The sequence below is a fragment of the Myotis myotis genome, unplaced genomic scaffold (assembly GCF_014108235.1).
Source record: "Myotis myotis isolate mMyoMyo1 unplaced genomic scaffold, mMyoMyo1.p scaffold_m19_p_40, whole genome shotgun sequence".
NCBI lineage: Eukaryota > Metazoa > Chordata > Mammalia > Chiroptera > Vespertilionidae > Myotis > Myotis myotis.
The window spans coordinates 241197-261370 of record NW_023416347.1 but is presented as its reverse complement, the minus strand read 5'-3'; the positions used below and the strand labels follow the sequence as shown (position 1 = coordinate 261370).

General features: G+C 44.1%; 1 protein-coding gene across 1 annotated transcript in view; it reads right to left on the bottom strand.

Annotated features, from left to right (window-relative positions):
- The window catches only part of PDE8A (phosphodiesterase 8A), a 101927-nt gene that overhangs the window by 39853 nt on the left and 41900 nt on the right, over nt 1-20174 (bottom strand). The window contains exons 2-5 of the mRNA XM_036306288.1: nt 9191-9247; nt 5833-6023; nt 2301-2357; nt 1293-1344 (exon numbers count right to left, since the gene is read on the bottom strand). Coding sequence (XP_036162181.1) covers nt 1293-1344; nt 2301-2357; nt 5833-6023; nt 9191-9247 — 357 coding nt within the window. The remainder of the gene's footprint in view (nt 1-1292; nt 1345-2300; nt 2358-5832; nt 6024-9190; nt 9248-20174) is intronic.

Below are 20174 nucleotides of genomic sequence, written 5' to 3'. Positions count from 1 at the left end.
GTATTTCCAAGCTTTTATTTCTTTACATATAATGAGCATAATTGCTTTAAAATCTCAACTGATAACCCTCGTATCTGAGGAGCGTGAGGGTGTGTTTCCACGGCCTCCCGACCAGTGCTCACTCCTGGTGCCTTTCCTCCTGTGGGCGGTGAGCTGTGACTGAGTGCTGCCTCCAACCATTGTGGGTGAGATCCTCTGAGGCCAATGCAGGGTCTGCCTCTGGGGAGGATCTTACGGCTCCTGCAGGGACCTGGGGGTACTATCACCCAGAACCCTTGAAACGCAATCCATCGGCTGAGGTTTCTTGACTACCTCTACTTCACTGATATAAATTTGGGCTACAAATCTGGTTCTCTCCCCGATTCCCAAGGCAACCAGCGGCCCAACGCCTCCAGCCTTTGGGCTTAGGAGAAACCAGTTGACCGGATCTGGGGGTGGAGAGAAGGGAGCTGTGTTTGGGTTGCCTTATTTCCAGGATCCTTGAACTGACTTTAAGGCATTATAACAACACTCCTGTGGTATAACTATTTTTTTAATTTATTTCAGAGTGGGAGGGAGAGGGAAAGAGAAACATCAATGATGAGAGAGAATCATTGATTGGCTGCCTCCTGCACGCATGTTCCACACCGGGGATCAAACCTGCAACCCGGGCATGTGCCCTTGACTGGGAATTGAACCATGACCTCCTGGTTCCTAGGTCAACGCTCAACCACTGAGCCACGCGGGCTGGGCTGGTATAACTTTTAATGACTATGCCATTAAAGATGACTTTACCAGGCATAGGTTTTTTGTTTGGTTTTTGTTTGTTTATTAATCCTCACCTGGGGATATTTTTTCCATTGATTTTTAGACCGAAAGTGGAAGGGAGGGGATGAAAGTGGGGGAGGAAGGGAAGGCAGAGAGAGAGAGAAACATCGATGTGAGAGAGACACATCAACTGGTTGCCTCCCACATGTGCTCCAATCAGGACCGGGGCTGGGGTCGAGGTCGAGCCTGCAACCCAGGTACGTGCCCTTGACCGGGAATTGAAACTGCCATCTTTCTGTGCACGGGCCGACACACTAAACCATGGAGACACACAGCCATGACAACAAGGCATACCTTGGAAAGATTAAGAAAGCTAGGTACTGTAGATGTAATCATTACCAGGTCATAGAATTAAACCAAAATGGAACACAGCACAAGGACAACACATTTTTTCTCTTCAAGTTCATTCAGTTGCTCGCTCTGAGCTAAGATAACATACTCCCTCACGCTGGACCACACCTGCATAATGAAGAAGGGGTACATACCCTTGTAAAGCCGGCACTAATGAGGGGCATCACAGACTCTTCTCCATCCCGCCTTCAAAAGGACAGAGCAAGTGGTTAGAGACGATTCTTATCAAGTCCAGCGCACCTCTTTGTGCACTGATTCTCGCAACACGGTGACTGTCCTATAATGAGTACTTTTAGATGAATTAGAGTAACATACAAATCAAAAGTATACAATTAAAAAGTTTTCTGTTTTAGTTTCATAGGTAGCTTTTTTGACAGTATATATTAATAGTTGAAATATAGCAAGTTACACTAACAGTAGAATACAGGAGTAACCACATTATCTATTTGATATGTAAACATTTTAAACTAAATTCTTTCCTATTTTATTCTACTGCCTGTTTATTTTATTTTGTAACCCAATAGGGAAGGTAAAACAGGTAAAGGGGTCAATACTATGGTGATAGAAGGAAACTAGAGTTTGGCCATGAGCAAGATGTGGTATATACAGATGTTGCACACCTGAAATGTATACAATGTTATAAGCCAATAAATAATTTAAAAAGCCCTTCTCCCCGCAACAAGGCTCAGAGAAATAGTTTAAAGGGCACAGCAACGTTTCTCCATCTATAAAAATATGTAAGCTAAGTAACATTTATTTGAATACTGCCCTCCTCACGTATTTTTATCCTTTCCTTACTTCCAACTTAAGGAGGAAATGGAAGATTTTTTCCATTTATGTATAATTCTAAATCTTCACATATATATTTGGAGTTAGGTGCCCTGGGAGGATAGCCCTGGAAAACATGGAATTCTCTAGTGCTGTGCGTATTTGTAAAGTGAAAGGCAGTCCAAGTATGAGAGTAGAAACTCTCACATGAAATTAACTCTCAAAGCAAAAGAAAATAAGAAAAAACAAAAAAGAAAGGGCCAAACTAGAAGGGTCACGCCGGACAGCCTGCAAGCTGTTATTCAGGCCGCTGTTAAGAGCAAGCATGATGTTAACACACAAATTTCAAAGTAAAAAAAAAAAAAAAAGCTTACCTGCGTACTACACCAACAATAACTGTGTTTTCTGAAACTTGTGTTGCTCGAATAGACCTATCAAGAAAACAAATTTTAAAATGAATTTAAAACAATTCTTTAAAAACTAAAAACACTTAGCAGTTCTGGCGGAACAATGGAAGCAGGGAGAGGACGAGGGGAGCACAGGCTCCCTGCACTCTGGACCCCTCTTGGCTGCGTTGGCCCTTTCCGCTCTCCCGGCTTCCGACTTCTCTGCCATCTTCACTTTGGCTCTTTAACTGCGGGGTCAGTCCTGCCTCCTGGGTTTTCTGACAGGAGCTGGGAGGAGGTGCTGATAACAGGCACCGCACAGCATGGCCGGTGACAGTCGCACAAGCGGCTGACTTGCCTCGGCCCCTCCCAGCTGGCGGCCGGAAGGACCTTCCATTCTGCTCTCGCCGCTCACCTGCACAGAACACGCCAGGTCTCAGCTGCCGAGGGGTGAAGTCCAAGGCCTTGGGCTCAGCCCACGAAGCCCACATGACTGGGCTCATGCCCGCAGCCCGAGCCCCATCCCATCCCTCCCCGGCCCAGCAGCCATCCAGCCCACCGGAGTAGGAGCCCCAGACACCCTGCCTGCCCCTACAAATGCTGCTCCCTCTACCTGGAACGTTTCCCCCTCTTCCTTCCCAATCTCCTGCCCGTCCGTTAGGACTCAGCCCAAATGTCCCGTGTGGAGCCGCCCTGACATGGGCCCTGCAGCACCTGGATGCGCACCCTCTCTGGGCACAGATGTGCCTGTACTGACACCACTCTCTGGTCCTGCCAACTACGGCCTCCGCTCCTCAGAGGCAAGACCCACAGCTCCTCACCCATGTGGCTCTAATACCAAATGCGTGCCCAGAACTGAGGAGACATGCACGATAGGGTTCCTCGACTGGAAGTATAGCAGACAGAGTAACTGGCCTTCCACAAGGCACCTGATCAAGTGTAAGGCGTTATAAGCATCCCCAACAAAGAGATACAGGTGAAAGCTAGTCGTTTAGACAAGTCAGCAACTGCTGAAAGGCCTTCCACAGGCCGTGTGAGTAGGTGCCCAAACGGAGGCTGACGGGAAGGCAGGGCTCTGCAGGGCGACACTCGCGGGCGTTGTGTTAAGTTGGCGAGGAGAGAGCGAGCGAGCGGATCAGGAGGGAGAGCCTGGAAATCAACCAGGGAAGGGCCAGAATCAACACAAAACTGACTCGGGAAACCAGAGTAAGCAACCCCGTTCACATTCCTTATTTTAAAATTATATAGAATTTTAATCTATATATTAAGAAAAATTTGCTAGATGAATTAATCCAATTTTTTAGAAAATTCCCCAAATGTGTAACAATTGTACATTTTCCTCCCTTAACACATTGCTTGCGGGTAGTTTTTATCGCGCGCTAACAGGTGGCGCGGGCCATTTTTGCTAATTTTTTCCGCAAATGGCAACGTTCAGTAAAATTACGATAACTTTAGTTTACGTATTTATATGTTACCCGCATTCTACTGCTAGTCTATAAAAAACGTATTAATACCTGTCCCGTGCTCTACTACACTGGTAGAACGTATAAATACGTAAAACGTGTAAACACGTTTCCCGCATACAATGTGTTAACAGGTAGAGCATAATTCTGTGTTCTGTATATTTTACCACAATAAAAAAGTGCAGCGTAACTATAACCTAACCTTTATTTTACAACAAGGATGGCCCAGCAGCATATGATTTTCCATCATCCAGACACGCCTGTGGCTAGGGCTGGGCCTGGACACGATGGGAAAGAAGCCCAGAATTCTCTCATATTACTGATATTCTGCAAGTATTTTAAACGAGGCACATTCACCTAACGCTAGAGGACAACCGTCAAACATATGGAAAGTTATAATAACTTGTTGCAACAATATGCAGGTGACAGCTGTGGTTAGTTACATATTAGATTTCATCCTAACACTTAATGGTTAGAATTCATCCTTTCTTACCATTTTTAACAAAGCAAAGAGAAACAAAGCCAGAGGCAAAGACCAGCTGGTAAAGATCAGTCCTAGAATAGCCACTTGGCCTGGAGGTCAAACCCTCCCTGGAATTAGCTACAACAATCAAGATTTAACTATAAGACTGCGAACAAAGACCACTAGGGGGTGCACCAAGGAAGCATAACAAAATGCGGAGACAAAGAAACAGGACAAAATTGTCAATGGAAGATATAGAGTTCAGAACCACACTTTTAAGGTCTCTCAAGAACTGTTTAGAAGCCGCCGATAAACTTAATGAGATCTACAAGAAAACTAATAAGACCCTCGATCTTATATTGGGGAACCAACTAGAAATTAAGCATACACAGACTGAAATAACGAATATTATACAGACTCCCGACAGCAGACCAGAGGAGCGCAAGAATCAAGTCAATGATTTGAAATGCGAGGAAGCAAAAAACACCCAACCGGAAAAGCAAAATGAAAAAAGAATCCAAAAATGCGAGGATAGTGTAAGGAGCCTCTGGGACAGCTTCAAGCGTACCAACATCAGAATTATAGGGGTGCCAGAAGATGAGAGAGAGCAAGATATTGAAAACCTATTTGAAGAAATAATGACAGAAAACTTCCCCCACCTGGTGAAAGAAATGGACTTACAGGTCCAAGAAGCGCGGAGAACCCCAAACAAAAGGAATCCAAAGAGGACCACACCAAGACACATCATAATTAAAATGCCAAGAGCAAAAGATAAAGAGAGAATCTTAAAAACAGCAAGAGAAAGAAACTCAGTTACCTACAAGGGAGTACCCATACGACTGTCAGCTGATTTCTCAACAGAAACTTTGCAGGCCAGAAGGGAGTGGCAAGAAATATTCAAAGTGATGAATACCAAGAACCTACAACCAAGATTACTTTATCCAGCAAAGCTATCATTCAGAATTGAAGGTCAGATAAAGAGCTTCACAGATAAGGAAAAGCTAAAGGAGTTCATCACCACCAAACCAGGATTATATGAAATGCTGAAAGGTATCCTTTAAGAAGAGGAAGAGGAAGAAAAAGGTAAAGATACAAATTATGAACAACAAATATGCATCTATCAACAAGTGAATCTAAGAATCAAGTGAATAAATAATCTGATGAACAGAATGAACTGTTGATTATAATAGAATCAGGGACATAGAAAGGGAATGGACTGACTATTCCTGGGGGGGAAAGGGGTGTGGGAGATGCGGGAAGAGACTGGACAAAAATCGTGCACCTATGGATGAGGACAGTGGGTGGGGAGTGAGGGCGGAGGGTGGGGCGGGAACTGGGAGGAGGGGAGTTATGGGGGGAAAAAAAAGAGGAACAAATGTAATAATCTGAACAATAAAGATTTAATTAAAAAAAAAATAAAATTAAAAAAAAAAAAAAAAAGATCAGTCCTAGAAATAATGCTATGGTCTTGTTTACTTTACATGCATGGAAGGCAACTTAAAGGACACTGAATTTAACTTAATATATTTCTGGGTGGCATTACTGTCACAAGCGCCCGGCCCACTTAGCACGTGGGCCCGAGTCTCGGGCTTACCTGCACAGCGTCAGGGCGTCCAGCTGCTGGGGGTTTCTGTGGTCGATGATGATGATGTCATGATTTGCAGCCAGGAAACAGGTCAGGACAGCCTGGACCTCCAGGGCCACCATGTACTTAAACCCTGCTTTTTCACACGCCTTACGAAATCCTTTACACTGGCTGTCGTCTTTGATAAACACTAAAAGCACCTGAATCAAAAAAGCATAAACACTTAAAAAAAAAAGAGGTTGGAATATCATTTCTTAACCAGCCACAGAAAACTCCCATGTGTTTTAAGGCCAGCACACCGATGTGAACATAATCTGTTGATATAAACCGTCTCCCCCATGTAACTCAGGGGCCAGATCACTCGGCTCCTGGAAAGCTGGGCTATTCTATCTGGACGTCCTAGGCCAGTGGTCGGCAAACTCATTAGTCAACAGAGCCAAATATCAACAGTACGACGATTGAAATTTCTTTTGAGAGCCAAATTTTTTAAACTTAAACTATATAGGTAGGTACATTGTTATTAACTTAATTAGGGTCCTCCTAAGGTGTTGCGGCCAAAGGTAAACTGAGTTTGGGGGGGGGGATTAAGGAAAGACAGACAAGAGAATGAAAGCTGGGTCTCAGTGGACACTGCTCCCTGATGAGGAGACAGCGCCAGCGCCCACAAGCCGTGTCTTTATTTTATAGCAGATGCCGCAAGGCAAAGTAGGGGCATGATCAAGTTGTTTACAGCATTCTCATGAGTTCCAACCCTACTCAACTACATGCACCTGAACTCTACCACAAGGCATGTGGGGCCATGTGTTTGGACCATAGGTTCAAGCTTACAACCACAGCCATTGGCTATAATTGTGCTGGGAGGGCCCTGCCCTCCAGCTGGGACCTGCACGTGGCAATGAGAGGACCCTGTCCTTTCATTAGTCCGAGGCTTGAACCTGGCTGAAACACTTTAATCATGCCCCATACTAAGGCTTAGGAAGAGCCACACTCAAGGGGCCAAAGAGCCGCATGTCGCTTGCGAGCCGCAGTTTGCCGACCACAGTCCTAGTGCATGAATCACATACTCCTTTTGCTAGTAAACCTCTGGCAGAATGCAACCAAGGACTGATCAAGCACTTTATCTTGAAATTAAACCAATTAAACCACACAAATATTTGTTTTAGTTAACAGTAAGTTAACTAGGCAGTCCTTAGATGGGAAATGCTAATATTTCAGTCAAACTCCTGGAACACTTAATACTTTATATAATGTATTTTTTATTTTATTTTTTAAACATATTTTATTGATTTTTTACAGAGAGGAGGGGAGAGGGATAGAGAGAAACATCAATGAGAGAGGAACATTGATCAGCTGCCTCTTGCACACCTCCCACTGGGGATGTGCCTGCAACCAAGGTACATGCCCTTGACTGGAATCGAACCTGGGACCCTTGAGTCCGCAGACCAACGCTCTATCCGCTGAGCCAAACCCGTTAGGGCTATATAATGTATTTAAATGTTCTGACTCAATGTAATGCCTCCAAATTGAAAAAAAAAAAAAAAAATCCTATCTAATAATAGACAAGCATGGTAATTGACCGTACCTTCGCTATGCCTCCCATTGGCTAATCAGCGTGATATGCAAATTAACCGCCAACAACTTTGGCGGCTAATTTGCATACCGCAGGCAGGGTGGGACAGCGCCATCCCGCCTGCCCTGCCACCATCTGGGCCTGCTATCTGCGATCCTGGGCGGCGGGGGTCCCGTGTGTGACCCACCTGGGGCGGCCGGGTGGGGCAGCAGCAATCTGCTGGCCCGCCCAGGAGTCCTGTGTGTGACCCGGGGAGGCACGCCAACCCCCGGATTGGCCCTGCCCTGTGCGCGAGGCCCCAAGACCCGATCGGCCCTGCCCTGTGCGCGACCCGGGGCAGCGCCCCAACACCCTGATCAGCCCTGCCCTGTGTGCGACCGGGGGCAGCACCCCAACCCCCCATCGGCCCTGCCCTGTGCGCGACCCGGGGAGGCGGGGCAGGCACCTAGAGATCGGGCCTGCCATCTGCCACCTGGGGAGCAGGCCTAAGTCAGCAGGTGGTTATCTCCTGAGGGGTTCCAGACTGTGAGAGGGCACAAGTGGGGCTGAGGGACACCCCCCTCTCCCCGCCAGTGCACAAATTTTTGTGCACTGGGCCTCTAGTTTTGATTAAAAGAGAAAATTTAAAGCAGACAGAAATATTATAGTTCACAACCTGTCAGTGAAGTGACACAGGAATAGCACCAGGAGCAAGAGGCAGTGTCTGTGCCTGGGATGCCGCTGGCTGACCCCAGGCCTGGCCTGGGTGCGGTGAGGCCTGATCTGCTGCTCCCCCTATCCAGCCAGCCCCCCCACCCCCCATAGATGTGGTTCAGCAGCACAAAGCAGCATCCCCTTTAGACCCAGACTGACTCCTGGGAGCCAGGGTGATAAGGGAGAGGCAGGGCAGCCTGTGAGAAAGAGGCCGCAGAGCTGAGAGAAACCCTGTGCCCAAGGCTTACTCGCTCCTCTAAGCTGACCATGTGCACAAATACTCCAAGTGCAAAGAACTAAGAGAGCACATCTCTGCTAGTCCCTTCCCATTTAAAAAGAATGAAACAGTGCACATGTGTCTGTGTGTGGGAAACATCAAAGAACTTTGGGGCTAAATTTCAATTGGCTGTTTCTGTCTAATATTTTGGATTAAATAATTTACAGGTATTTTTCTCTGATAACAGCTATTCAGGAACACAGGGAAGCACATGCTTTTACGTTTTTATATCAGAAAATTTCAAACCTACAGGCAAGTTGTGAATGACAATGAATTCTAGTATACACTTCTTCTAGTTTCCTCAGTTGTTAAAATTCTGCCACCTTTTGCCCAGCCAGTGTGGCTCAGTGGTTGAGCATCGACCCATGAACTAGGAGGTCACGGTTCGATTCCCAGACAGGGAACATGCCCGGGTTCCAAACTTGATCCCCAGTTGGGGGCGTGCAGGAGGCAGCCAATTAATGATTCTTGCTTATCATTGATGCTCCTATCTCTCTCTCCTTCTCCCTTACTCCCTGAAATAAGAAAAAAAATTAAAATTTGCCACCTTTACTTTCTCCCCCTCCCCCACTCCCTCACTCCACACATGCCCGATTATACACATTCTTTATTTTACTGCTGAACTTTTGAAAGTAAGTCACAGACATTTCTTCATCTATAAATAGTCCAATGTGCATTTCTAAGAAACATACACTCTCTTAGATAACTATAGTACTGATATTATCTAACACAGAAGACGAATTTCAATGTATAACTTGAGGCCCTTTCCCTCCCCACCTCTTTAAAGGAAACCAACAGGAGAAAATGACAGCATGGTTTATAATTACCTGGAGTTGATCTGCATGAAACCTCATGGGGCCAAACTGCACGTGAGATGTTCGTCTCTGTAAGAAAAAGACTTGCTTAAACTTTCTGTCTCTAATCAGAGCTACAGATGGAACTGAAACTCCTAGAGAAAAATTACCGAGAGTGAATAATTATTACACAGAGGAACCCCAGGGGTCTCCTCAGAACCCGGGAAGGTGCAGCGCAGGGTGGGGAAGTGAACTGAGTGAGTCCCGGCTTTCCTTTTCCTCACTGTGTGTGACTTGTCATGAAACAAGAGTTAAGTAAGTAAGCTTCAAGTCTCCGTTTGAGAAAATCAACAGTACAAAATTAAGGAAAACAGGAAGAAAAAGTAAAGATAAAGGCAGTAATTAATGACAATATCAAATGCTAATGACTAGTACGGTTTTAAAAAAATACATGTATGTGAGTACACAGTGTTGGTCACCAGCTGAGGGCCCAGAGGAAAGTGTGGCTGGCTCAGGGCCAGAGCTTCCCTCCCGGGAACGACTGCACATGTTGCCCGAATGGGGTGAGGCAGCAGCTGGTGCAGGCCAAGGACAGCACAACCTTCTGTCTCACCTATGACAGCGACTCACCGCTGCATCCAGTGCAAGAAACAAAAGAAGCTACAGGTTAATTTTTTAGGAATGATGAATGCTGCCTCCGTGTAAGTTTAGAAGTATCTTTTTAAGACGTTCCTGTTTTGGCAGTTCTATTTTACCACCGAACACTTTATTTACTCAATGAGGCTGTGTTCTGACCTTACATCCTGTCTAGGGGTATGTCTGGCTCTCAGGACCTCTGTGGAGCAGTGGCCCAGTCAAGTCCAACAACTGCTTACCACGGCCGCCCCCCAAGTCACCACCCCCAGGAAATGTGATGACATTACTCCGTGAGCGGACGTCAGCCGTGGGCCCTCAAAGAATAAACAAATTCCCAGCGGCTCTGGATAGGGGATCGGAACTACCGGAATCCTTCTATTTGCCCTTTCTTTGTGTATGAAAGTCAGTATCAAACTGGCCTAATCTGCCCTCTTAATAATATTTACGTTTTACACAAACATTTAGAAGGGAAAATCATTTTCCAATTAACTTCAGTAATGTCGCTTGGATTTAATCTTTCAGCTTCAAAAGCAACTGGTATTTTTAGGTAACAGAAACAAACAGTATGTTCACAGGCTGATGCTGGTAAATCATACAGGTTGTTGCGTTTGGTCTTTTGGATTTTTAAATATTTATGTATTTATTAAGATTCAGTTATAAAAAGGATTGTAAAATTAGGACTATCAGATAAGGATGATGTCCATTTGTATTTTTAATATTTTAAAGTAATTTTCGTGAATATGGATGACAGAAACACGAACTAAATTATTAGAAGTTTTGATGAAACACATCAGACTTCTTTTTGCCTTTTTTTTCCCCCTAACTGACCTATCATTTAGATGTGACTCTAGAAGGCAAAGTTACTGGGTTATGAATCTTGATCATGGTGGGGGTGGGAGAGGAAATAAATAATTCCAACCTGTCTAAAATTTCTACACCCTGACCCTCCCTATTCCTTTGCCTGCTTTCATTCTCTGTGGCTCTTAGTCACCATTTACCACGTTACTGATTTTATTATTTATCTTCTTTTTTTAAAAAAAATGTATTTTATTGATTTTCTACAGAGAGGAAGGGAGAGGGATAGAGAGTTAGAAACATCGATGAGAGGGAAACACCGATCAGCTGCCTCCTGCACACCCCCCACTGGGGATGTGCCCGCAACCAAGGCACATGCCTTTGACCAGAATCGAACCTGGGACCCCTGAGTCCACAGGCCGACGCTCTATCCACTGAGCCAAACCAGTTAGGTCATTATTTATCTTCTTTATTGTCTGTCTCTCCTACTAGAATGTAAGTTCTATGAAGACAGGGATTTACCTGCTTCATTCGTTGTTCTACTTCCAATACCCAACAGCCTGGAACCAGCAAGCATTCAAAAAATATCTTTGAACGAGTGTTTACACAACAGTTACTCTTTTTGAATTCATCTAGAAATCATATTCATACCAGCTTTTACATATACATGTACATATTGTAGAATTTCCAGTTCTCAGAATAATTTCATATTCAGAGTATACTTCATAAAGGAACATGAAGGAATCTTACCACAAGAGAATCATGTGATCTCTCTCTCTTTCCTACATCCCCTTTATTAGGAACTAAAGTTATGCTGGGATAAGTTTACATTAATTGTACACAAACCTAGGAACCATAGTGAAGACTGAAGTCAGATTTTGTCCTGAGCCATACTATCTCCCCAGGCTGTGCCTGTACAGCCAGCGGCCGTTCTCTCTCTCTCCCTTTTTCTCTCTTTCAACAAAGAGTGGTCATTTGATCAAAGGGACACAGCCTGGACAAGAATCAGGGGACACCAGTTCTTAGCTCAGAAGAGTCAACATTAATCCAGCCGTGTGTGTGTGTGTGTGTGTGTGTGTGTGTGTGTGTGAACCACCCACTGCTATGTTATAAGCAAGCACAGAACTAGGTACCGGGAGTGCAAAGAACGAGTGTCTAACCCTGGCTATTCATAATTCTTAAAAAATTCATCTATAGCTTCTTTTGTTTCTTACACTAGATGCAGTGGTGAGTAGCGGCAGGAGCAACATAAACAATGACGGTGTGGTTCAGTTTTAACAGAGAAAGAAGGTTGTGTGCTGAATGCCTTGCTTCCAATCACATTTAAATCCCACTGAGTCCTTACCCTGTGAGTAAGGTGAACTCATTCCCTCCATTCCACTGGTGAAGAAACTGCAGCTAAGAGCGGTATGGTTAACAGCTGGTAAGGGGCAATGGTGGGGACAGGACACCATTCACTACAATTTAATTCCCGTGGTCTTTTCTTGTTTTTAATTTTTATTGATTGCACAGAGCAAGAAAAGGGAGGGAGGGAGCAAGGGAGGGTGGGAGAGAAGGAGGGGGGGGGCGGAGAGAAGGATTGATCAGCTGCTTCCTGCATGCCCCCCTACTGGGGATTGAGCCCACAACCCAGGCATGTGTCCCCAACCGGAATTGAACCTGGGGCCCTTCAGTCCACAGGCTGATGCTCTATCCTATGAGCCAAACAGGCCAGGACAATTTCCGTGGTCTTTTCATGCTCCCTTGAGAAAGACCTAAAACCACCCAACCCTAACCTCTAACTCAGTGATGGCAAACCTATGACACGCGTGTCAGAGGTGACACGCAAACTCATTTTGGGTGACACACATCGACAGAGACAAAAAATTGCATAATTCAAATATTTGTCTCTCGCAATGGCCAGAGTTGGGCATCACTCGAGTAATATTATTACTCACGTTACTCATAATCAATAATGCAATTCTAAAGCCGGATGTAAACATGTACATCAGTGTTGTGTAGCAAAGATACATAGTGAAAACATCCAAGATACATTGTTCCAATATTGACATTAATATAAAAAGGTTAAGAATTGCACTATAAAGAGATTAATCTTTACTCATGACATTTTATTTTTACTCGAGTGACAAAATGCCCAATTCTGGAAACGGCCTCGTTATTGTGAACATGTGCCTCGGGTAAGCTTCCCGTGCGTTCGGGTGCATTCGGCAAATGGATGCACGTGATCGTCATGTTCATTGGGAGACAGGAGTGAGAGGGTTAGGAAAAAAAAGATATACAGTGCAGCAGTGCTCGGTGAGACATTCTGCATGTCGGATAATTGATTACAGCACCATATATTTGTTGGCTATACATACTATCTTTGAATTGTTTTGCACCAGGAGTCAGTGCAACAACACTGCAAAAAGTTACTAGGTAAGAAACCTATCAACCTTTTATAAAAAACGCCGTGATTTATATTTATTTATTTTTGCAGCCTTGTGATGGAGAATCAAAAAAATAAAAAAGCAAGACTGAATGATAAAGGAAGTGGAAGTAGCAGTAGCCGACCCTTTCAAGACATATGGACCCAGTTGTACGGGATTGTCGACAGAAACAACAGATCATTGTGCATACTGTGTAATGAAACGGTAGAAAGCAGAATGTGGAATGTAAAGAGACATTTTGAAACTAATCATTGTCAGCTCTTGAAAAAAAGTATCGATGAAAGGAAGGAATACATTTCTAGGCAGCTACACCTCTATAAAAGTCAATCAAATTCCATCATTAAATTTGTAAGATGCTCTACAAATTTAACATCAGCAAGTTACTGTATTGCTCACTCCATAGCTCAGCATGGAAAAGCCCTCAGTGACGGAGAATTTATTAAGGAAACATTTCTAAGATGTGCACCAGCTCAATTTCACGATATGAAAAATAAAGATGATATTATTAAAAGAATTTGAGTTATCACTCAGCAGAAATACTATCAAAGACAGAATAATAGATCTTAACAAAAACGTACAACATCAATTAAAAAAAGACTTAAATAGTTGTAAATATTTTTCGATTTCTCTTGATGAAACTACTGATGTCACATCAAATGCTCGGTTGGCCATTATTGCTAGATATTCTGATGGTCTTACAATGAGAGAAGAGTTGATAAAGTTAGAATCAGTGCCAATAAGTACATTAGGAAACGAAATATGTAAGGTTGTTATAAAAACATTCAGTGACCTAAACACTGATATCTCTAAAATTGTGTCAGTCACGCCAGATGGGTAACCAAATTGGTGGGAAAAAATGTGGGATTCCTGAAATTGTTTATGGAAGCTATTACACATCCACTTGTACCTTTTCATTGCATTATCCATCAGGAGGTGTTGTGTGCCAAATCGGGATTCTCAGAATTGAATGATTTCATGTCAGTTGTAACAAAAATTATGAATTTTATAGCTTCTTGACCACTTCACAAGCGAGAATTTTCTGCACTTTTACAGGAAGTTGATTCAACCTACAGTGGACTACTGATGTTCAATAATGTGAGATGGCTGAGTTGAGGTAAAGTACTTGAGCGATTTGTGGAGGGAGTGCTTTGAAGAAATTACGGTATTTATTGAGAATAAGGATCTGGCAAAATTTCCTCAGATCAATGATCCTAAGTCGGTCAGCAATTTGATGTTTTTTACAGATCTCTTTGTTCATATGAATGAACTGAACTTAAAATTACAGGGTTTTGGCAAAAGTATTGACGTCATGTTTGGATACATCAAATCTTTTGAAAGTAAACTTAAAATTTTCTTTTCTTTTTTTTTTTTTTTTTTAATCTTTTTTTTTTAATTAAATCTTTATTGTTCAGATTATTACATTTGTTCCTCTTTTTTTTCCCCCCATAACTCCCCTCCTCCCAGTTCCCGCCCCACCCTCCGCCCTCACTCCCCACCCACTGTCCTCATCCATAGGTGCACGATTTTTGTCCAGTCTCTTCCCACATCTCCCACACCCCTTTCCCCCCCAGGAATAGTCAGTCCATTCCCTTTCTATGTCCCTGATTCTATTATAATCAACAGTTCATTCTGTTCATCAGATTATTTATTCACTTGATTCTTAGATTCACTTGTTGATAGATGCATATTTGTTGTTCATAATTTGTATCTTTACCTTTTTCTTCCTCTTCCTCTTCTTAAAGGATACCTTTCAGCATTTCATATAATCCTGGTTTGGTGGTGATGAACTCCTTTAGCTTTTCCTTATCTGTGAAGCTCTTTATCTGACCTTCAATTCTGAAGGATAGCTTTGCTGGATAAAGTAATCTTGGTTGTAGGTTCTTGGTATTCATCACTTTGAATATTTCTTGCCACTCCCTTCTGGCCTGCAAAGTTTCTGTTGAGAAATCAGCTGACAGTCGTATGGGTATTCCCTTGTAGGTAACTGAGTTTCTTTCTCTTGCTGTTTTTAAGATTCTCTCTTTATCTTTTGCTCTTGGCATTTTAATTATGATGTGTCTTGGTGTGGTCCTCTTTGGATTCCTTTTGTTTGGGGTTCTCCTCGCTTCTTGGACCTGTAAGTCTATTTCTTTCACCAGGTGGGGGAAGTTTTCTGTCATTATTTCTTCAAATAGGTTTTCAATATCTTGCTCTCTCTCATCTTCTGGCACCCCTATAATTCTGATGTTGGTACGCTTGAAGCTGTCCCAGAGGCTCCTTACACTATCCTTGCATTTTTGGATTCTTTTTTCATTTTGCTTTTCCGGTTGGGTGTTTTTTGCTTCCTCGCATTTCAAATCATTGACTTGATTCTTGCGCTCCTCTGGTCTGCTGTCGGGAGTCTGTATAATATTCGTTATTTCAGTCCGTGTATGCTTAATTTCTAGTTGGTTCCCCAATATAAGATCGAGGGTCTCATTAGTTTTCTTGTAGATCTCATTAAGTTTATCGGCGGCTTCTAAACAGTTCTTGAGAGACCTTAAAAGTGTGGTTCTGAACTCTATATCTTCCATTGACAATTTTGTCCTGTTTCTTTGTCTCCGCATTTTGTTATGCTTCCTTGGTGCACCCCCTAGTGGTCTTTGTTCGCAGTCTTATAGTTAAATCTTGATTGTTGTAGCTAATTCCAGGGAGGGTTTGACCTCCAGGCCAAGTGGCTATGAGAATCAGCTGTGTCAGCAGTGAGAGAACTTCTGCCCTCTAGGGAGGTGCTAATCTAGCCTTTGCCTGAGGCTATCCAGCAAATGCCTCTGTGCAGGGCTTGGGCGGGGCGGGTCGCACAGGATCAACAGGGTGGGCTGGAGAGAGCAGTTATGGCGGCTCTCAGTCCTGTCCCCAGGGGCTCTGCCTCTCTGAGTCCCGGCACCCGCTGCAAAGCTCAGAGAGAAAGCTGCACTCGCTCTGACCGAAGCCAGACAGTCCCGCTTCTCCCGTTTGAGTCTGGGTCCCTAAAGACTCGCCCGGATCTGGAGCTCAGAGTCTGGGACTCCCTCCCGATTGAAAACAACAACCGCGCCCTCCGCCGCCAGCCTGCTCCGCGCACTCCGCACCTCAGAATTTGACTTCAGCACTGCGCCTCCTCTGAGTGTCCGTATGCGTTTCTCTTTCCTCCTAGTTGTAGGACTTCCACTCAGCCAGCGTTCCTGTGGTTCTGGGTGATGTCCCTTCCGTTTTTTGGTTTCACTTTTGAAGTAGTTGTTCAAAGCAGCAAACTCCGGCGTTAACCTATGCCGCCATCTTGGTTCTCCTAAACTTAAAATTTTCAAGTGAGATATTGAAACTAAAACTTGTAAGTATTTTCCTCGGATAAAAAAGTATTTTGAGAAGGCCACTACAACAAGTGTAATGGAGTCCATACTTATGTACCAGATTATAGTAAACTCGTTATTTGAACAGTTCAGCGAAAGATTCAATTTAGAAGCCTAGGACAGACCATTAAAATAATTAAGTATCCGGATGTAGTTGTTTACAGTACTTTGGAATTAAAGGATTTCCAATGCATGCAAATTGACGATTTAGAGATGCAACTTTCAGATTTTCAAGGTAGCATTTGGACTCATGTGTTTGTCGACTTAAGGTTGAAACTTGAAAATCTGGAAAGAAATCGTTTGAATAATGAAGAAGAGTGCAACTACGAACAAGAAATTTTTTTAAAAAATATATTTTATTGATTTTTTACAGAGAGGAAGTTAGAAACATTGATGAGAGAAACACAGATCAGCTGCCTCCTGCACACCCCCCACCGGGGACGTGCCCGCAACCAAGGCACACGCCCCCGACCGGAATCGAACCCAGGACCCCCCAGTCCGCAGGCCAACGCTCCAACCACCAAGCCAACCCGGCCAGGGCTGAACAAGAAATTTTGAGTGCTTGGAACAGAGTACCTAACACTTTTAGCGACATAAAAAATCTAGCGATGGCTTTGCTAACAATTTTTTCATCAACATATTTTTGTGAGACTTTGTTCTCAGCATTAAATAATATTAAAACATACAAAAGAAACCAGCTAACAGATGAAGTTAGTGGCGCTTGCTTGGCCTTGAAGTGCACCAAGTATGAACCTGCAATTGAAGAATTAGCAGACAAACTTCAGCACCAAAAAAGTCACTAATTTCTAGTTTTCATACCATTTGATTATCATTGTTATTATTTTTTCCTAAATGTACATTGTTTTTCTGTTTTTGTTCATTTTATACGTATTTTTTGGTTGATTTTTCTTTGTTAAATGGCATTTAAATATATAAAATATCAAAAATATAAATCTTTGACTATGGTTGCAAATATAAAAAAAAATTATGAATATTTCTATATGTGACACAGCACCAGAGTTAAGTTAGGGTTTTTCAAAATTTTGACACGCTGAGCTCAAAAGGTTCGCCATCACTGGTCTAGCTGAACCCGAAAAGCAGCATTCATCCGTTCAACAAATCTTTGTTGTGCAGCCACATTATGTTAAACTAGAGGCCTGGTTCACGAAATTCGTGCTCTGGGGGGGGGGTGTCCCTCAGCTCAGCCTGCACCCTCTCCAATCTGGGTCCCCTCAGGGGATGTCCGACTGCCGGTTTAGTCCCTCTCATAATCGGGGACTGCTGTCTCCCAAACGCTCGCCTGCCTACCTGATTGCCCCTAACCAGTTCTGCCTGCCAGCCTGATTGACGCCTAACTGCTGCCATGCTGGCCCGATATCCCCCAACTGCCCTCCCCTGCCAGCCTGGTTGCCCCCAACTGCCCTTCCCTGCCGGCCCGGTCGCCTCCAACTGCCCTCCCCTGCCGGCCCAGTCACCCCTAACTGCCCTCCCCTGCCAGCCCAGTCACCCCCAACTGCCCTCCCCTGCCAGCCCAGTCACCCCAACTGCCCTTTCCTGCCGGCCCAGTCACCCTTAACTGCCCTCCCCTGCAGGCCCGGTTGCTCCCAACTGCCCTCCCTTGCCAGCCATCTTGTGACCACATGCAGGCAGCCATCTGTGCAAGGGAGTGATGGTCAATTTGCATATTACATCTTTATTATATAGGATGCTTTTTAGGCACTGAGCAGGCAACAGAGAACAAGACAGACAACAGGGAGTGATGTGACAGAGTCAAGAATCAGTCAAGGAAGGCCCCTCTGCAGTAGCAATGGAGGAGAGTCTGAATGACAAGGAGGAGCCAGCCAGGAAGGACAGAGGAAGGAGCCCAGGCAGAGGGAACAGGACAGCTGGTGCACAGGACCTAAGGGGGGTGGGGGTGGGGGAACAGGAAGAGCAATGCAGGGAAGGAGAGCAAGAGAGCAGGAGTGAGGTGGTGGCTGACAGGAGCCATAAGATGCAGAGCTTTCTATACCAGGACAGGAGCTTGAGTGTCACTCCATTTTCATGAAAAGCCACTGAAGAGTTTTATACAAGGAAGTGACATGACCTAATTTTTACTTTTTTTAAAGATCCCTTTAGCTACTGGTGGAGCATGGACAGTGGGAGGACAAGAACAGAGGCAAGGATACCAGTCAGGAGGCTTCCAGAGAAGTCGAAGGGAGAGAGGGTAGCAGCTGGGCCTGGCAGTGTCCCTGGAGGCAGAGTGATTAGGACTTGCTGATGGAAGGACACAATCAAATCAGACCGGAGTTCTGATGTGTGACGTGCAGTTTTATATCAGTATTGCATACGCATCCTAATAGAAGCTGGCGTGGGTCTGCTTGGTCCTTTCCGGATCCACCCACAAGATGGCACTAAGATCTACTCTGAGGCGTAGCTTCTAACCCTTTCCCTGGTCCCTCTCTGAGCAGGCGAAGCGCTGCATATCCATGCCCACGTCCTAGTCTCTCTTCTTCTCCCCTCACCTGTTCCTGATTTTCTCTTCAGTCAATTTAAACAGAAAATATTTACAATGAGCCTTTTATATGTTACCCTAACTGAACAACAAAGTTGAGTCGCATGCTAGGGTATAACCACCTAGACCCTTTTTCCCCTAGCCCACAGTGTTGGGCAAAAATGGTGTCTCGATTAAATGAGCTATTTTTAAAAATATGTTTTTAATGATTTTTAGAGAGAGAGGAAGGGAGAGGGATAGAGAGGAACATCGCTGAGATGAGAGAGAAACATCATCAGTCAGCTGCCTCCTGCATGACCCCTACTGGGGATTGAGCTTGAAACCCAGGCATGTGCCCTGACTGGGAATTGAACCCGTGGACTCTTGGACTCTGGGTCGATGCTCAACTGCTGAGCCACATCGACTGGGCTAAATGAGCTATTTAAAGAACAGTTTTAGGCTTATAATAAAATTGAGAGGGAGGTACAGAGATTTCCCTTATACCTCCCATTCCCACACATGCATAGCTCCCCCCATCATCAATATCACTCACCAGAATGGTACATTTTTTTTACCAAAGATGAACCTATACTGACACATCAGAATCACTTCAAATCTATATTTTACATCAGGACTCACTCTTGGTACATACATTCTATGGGCATGGACAAATGAATAATGAATGAGATGTATTCGTCATTAAAATATCATGCAGACCCCTAACTGGTTTGGCTCAGTGGATAGAGTGTCGGCCTGCGGACTGAAGGGTCCCAGGTTCGATTCCAGTCAAGGGCATGTACCTTGGTTGCGGGCACATCCCCAGGAGAGGGTGTGCAAGAGGTAGCTGATCAATGTTTCTCTCTCATCGATGTTTCAAACTATCCCTCTCCCTTCCTCTCTGTAAAAAATCAATAAAATATATATATATTTAAAAAATATATATCATGCAGAGTACTTTTTCACTGCCCTAAAATTCCTTTGGGATTCATCTCTCCCCAGCCCCCACCTTGGCAACCACTGATCCTTACACTATCGCCATCGTTTTGCCTTTTCCAGAATGACATATAGTTGGAATCCTACAAGTATGTAGTCTTTTCAGATTGGTTTCTTTCACTTAGTAAGTAATGTGCATTTAAGGTTCCTGAACGTCTCTCATGGCAAAAGACCCTAGAGTAAGGAAATGAAAAGGTAAGCCACGGAAAGGGAGAAGGTATTTGCAGAACATATAACTGACCAAAGGCTCAGATAATCTAATAAAATAGAAACATGCAAATTGACCATACCTCCACTACACCCCAAGCCACGCCCACCAGCCAATCAGAGCAACATTATGCAAATTA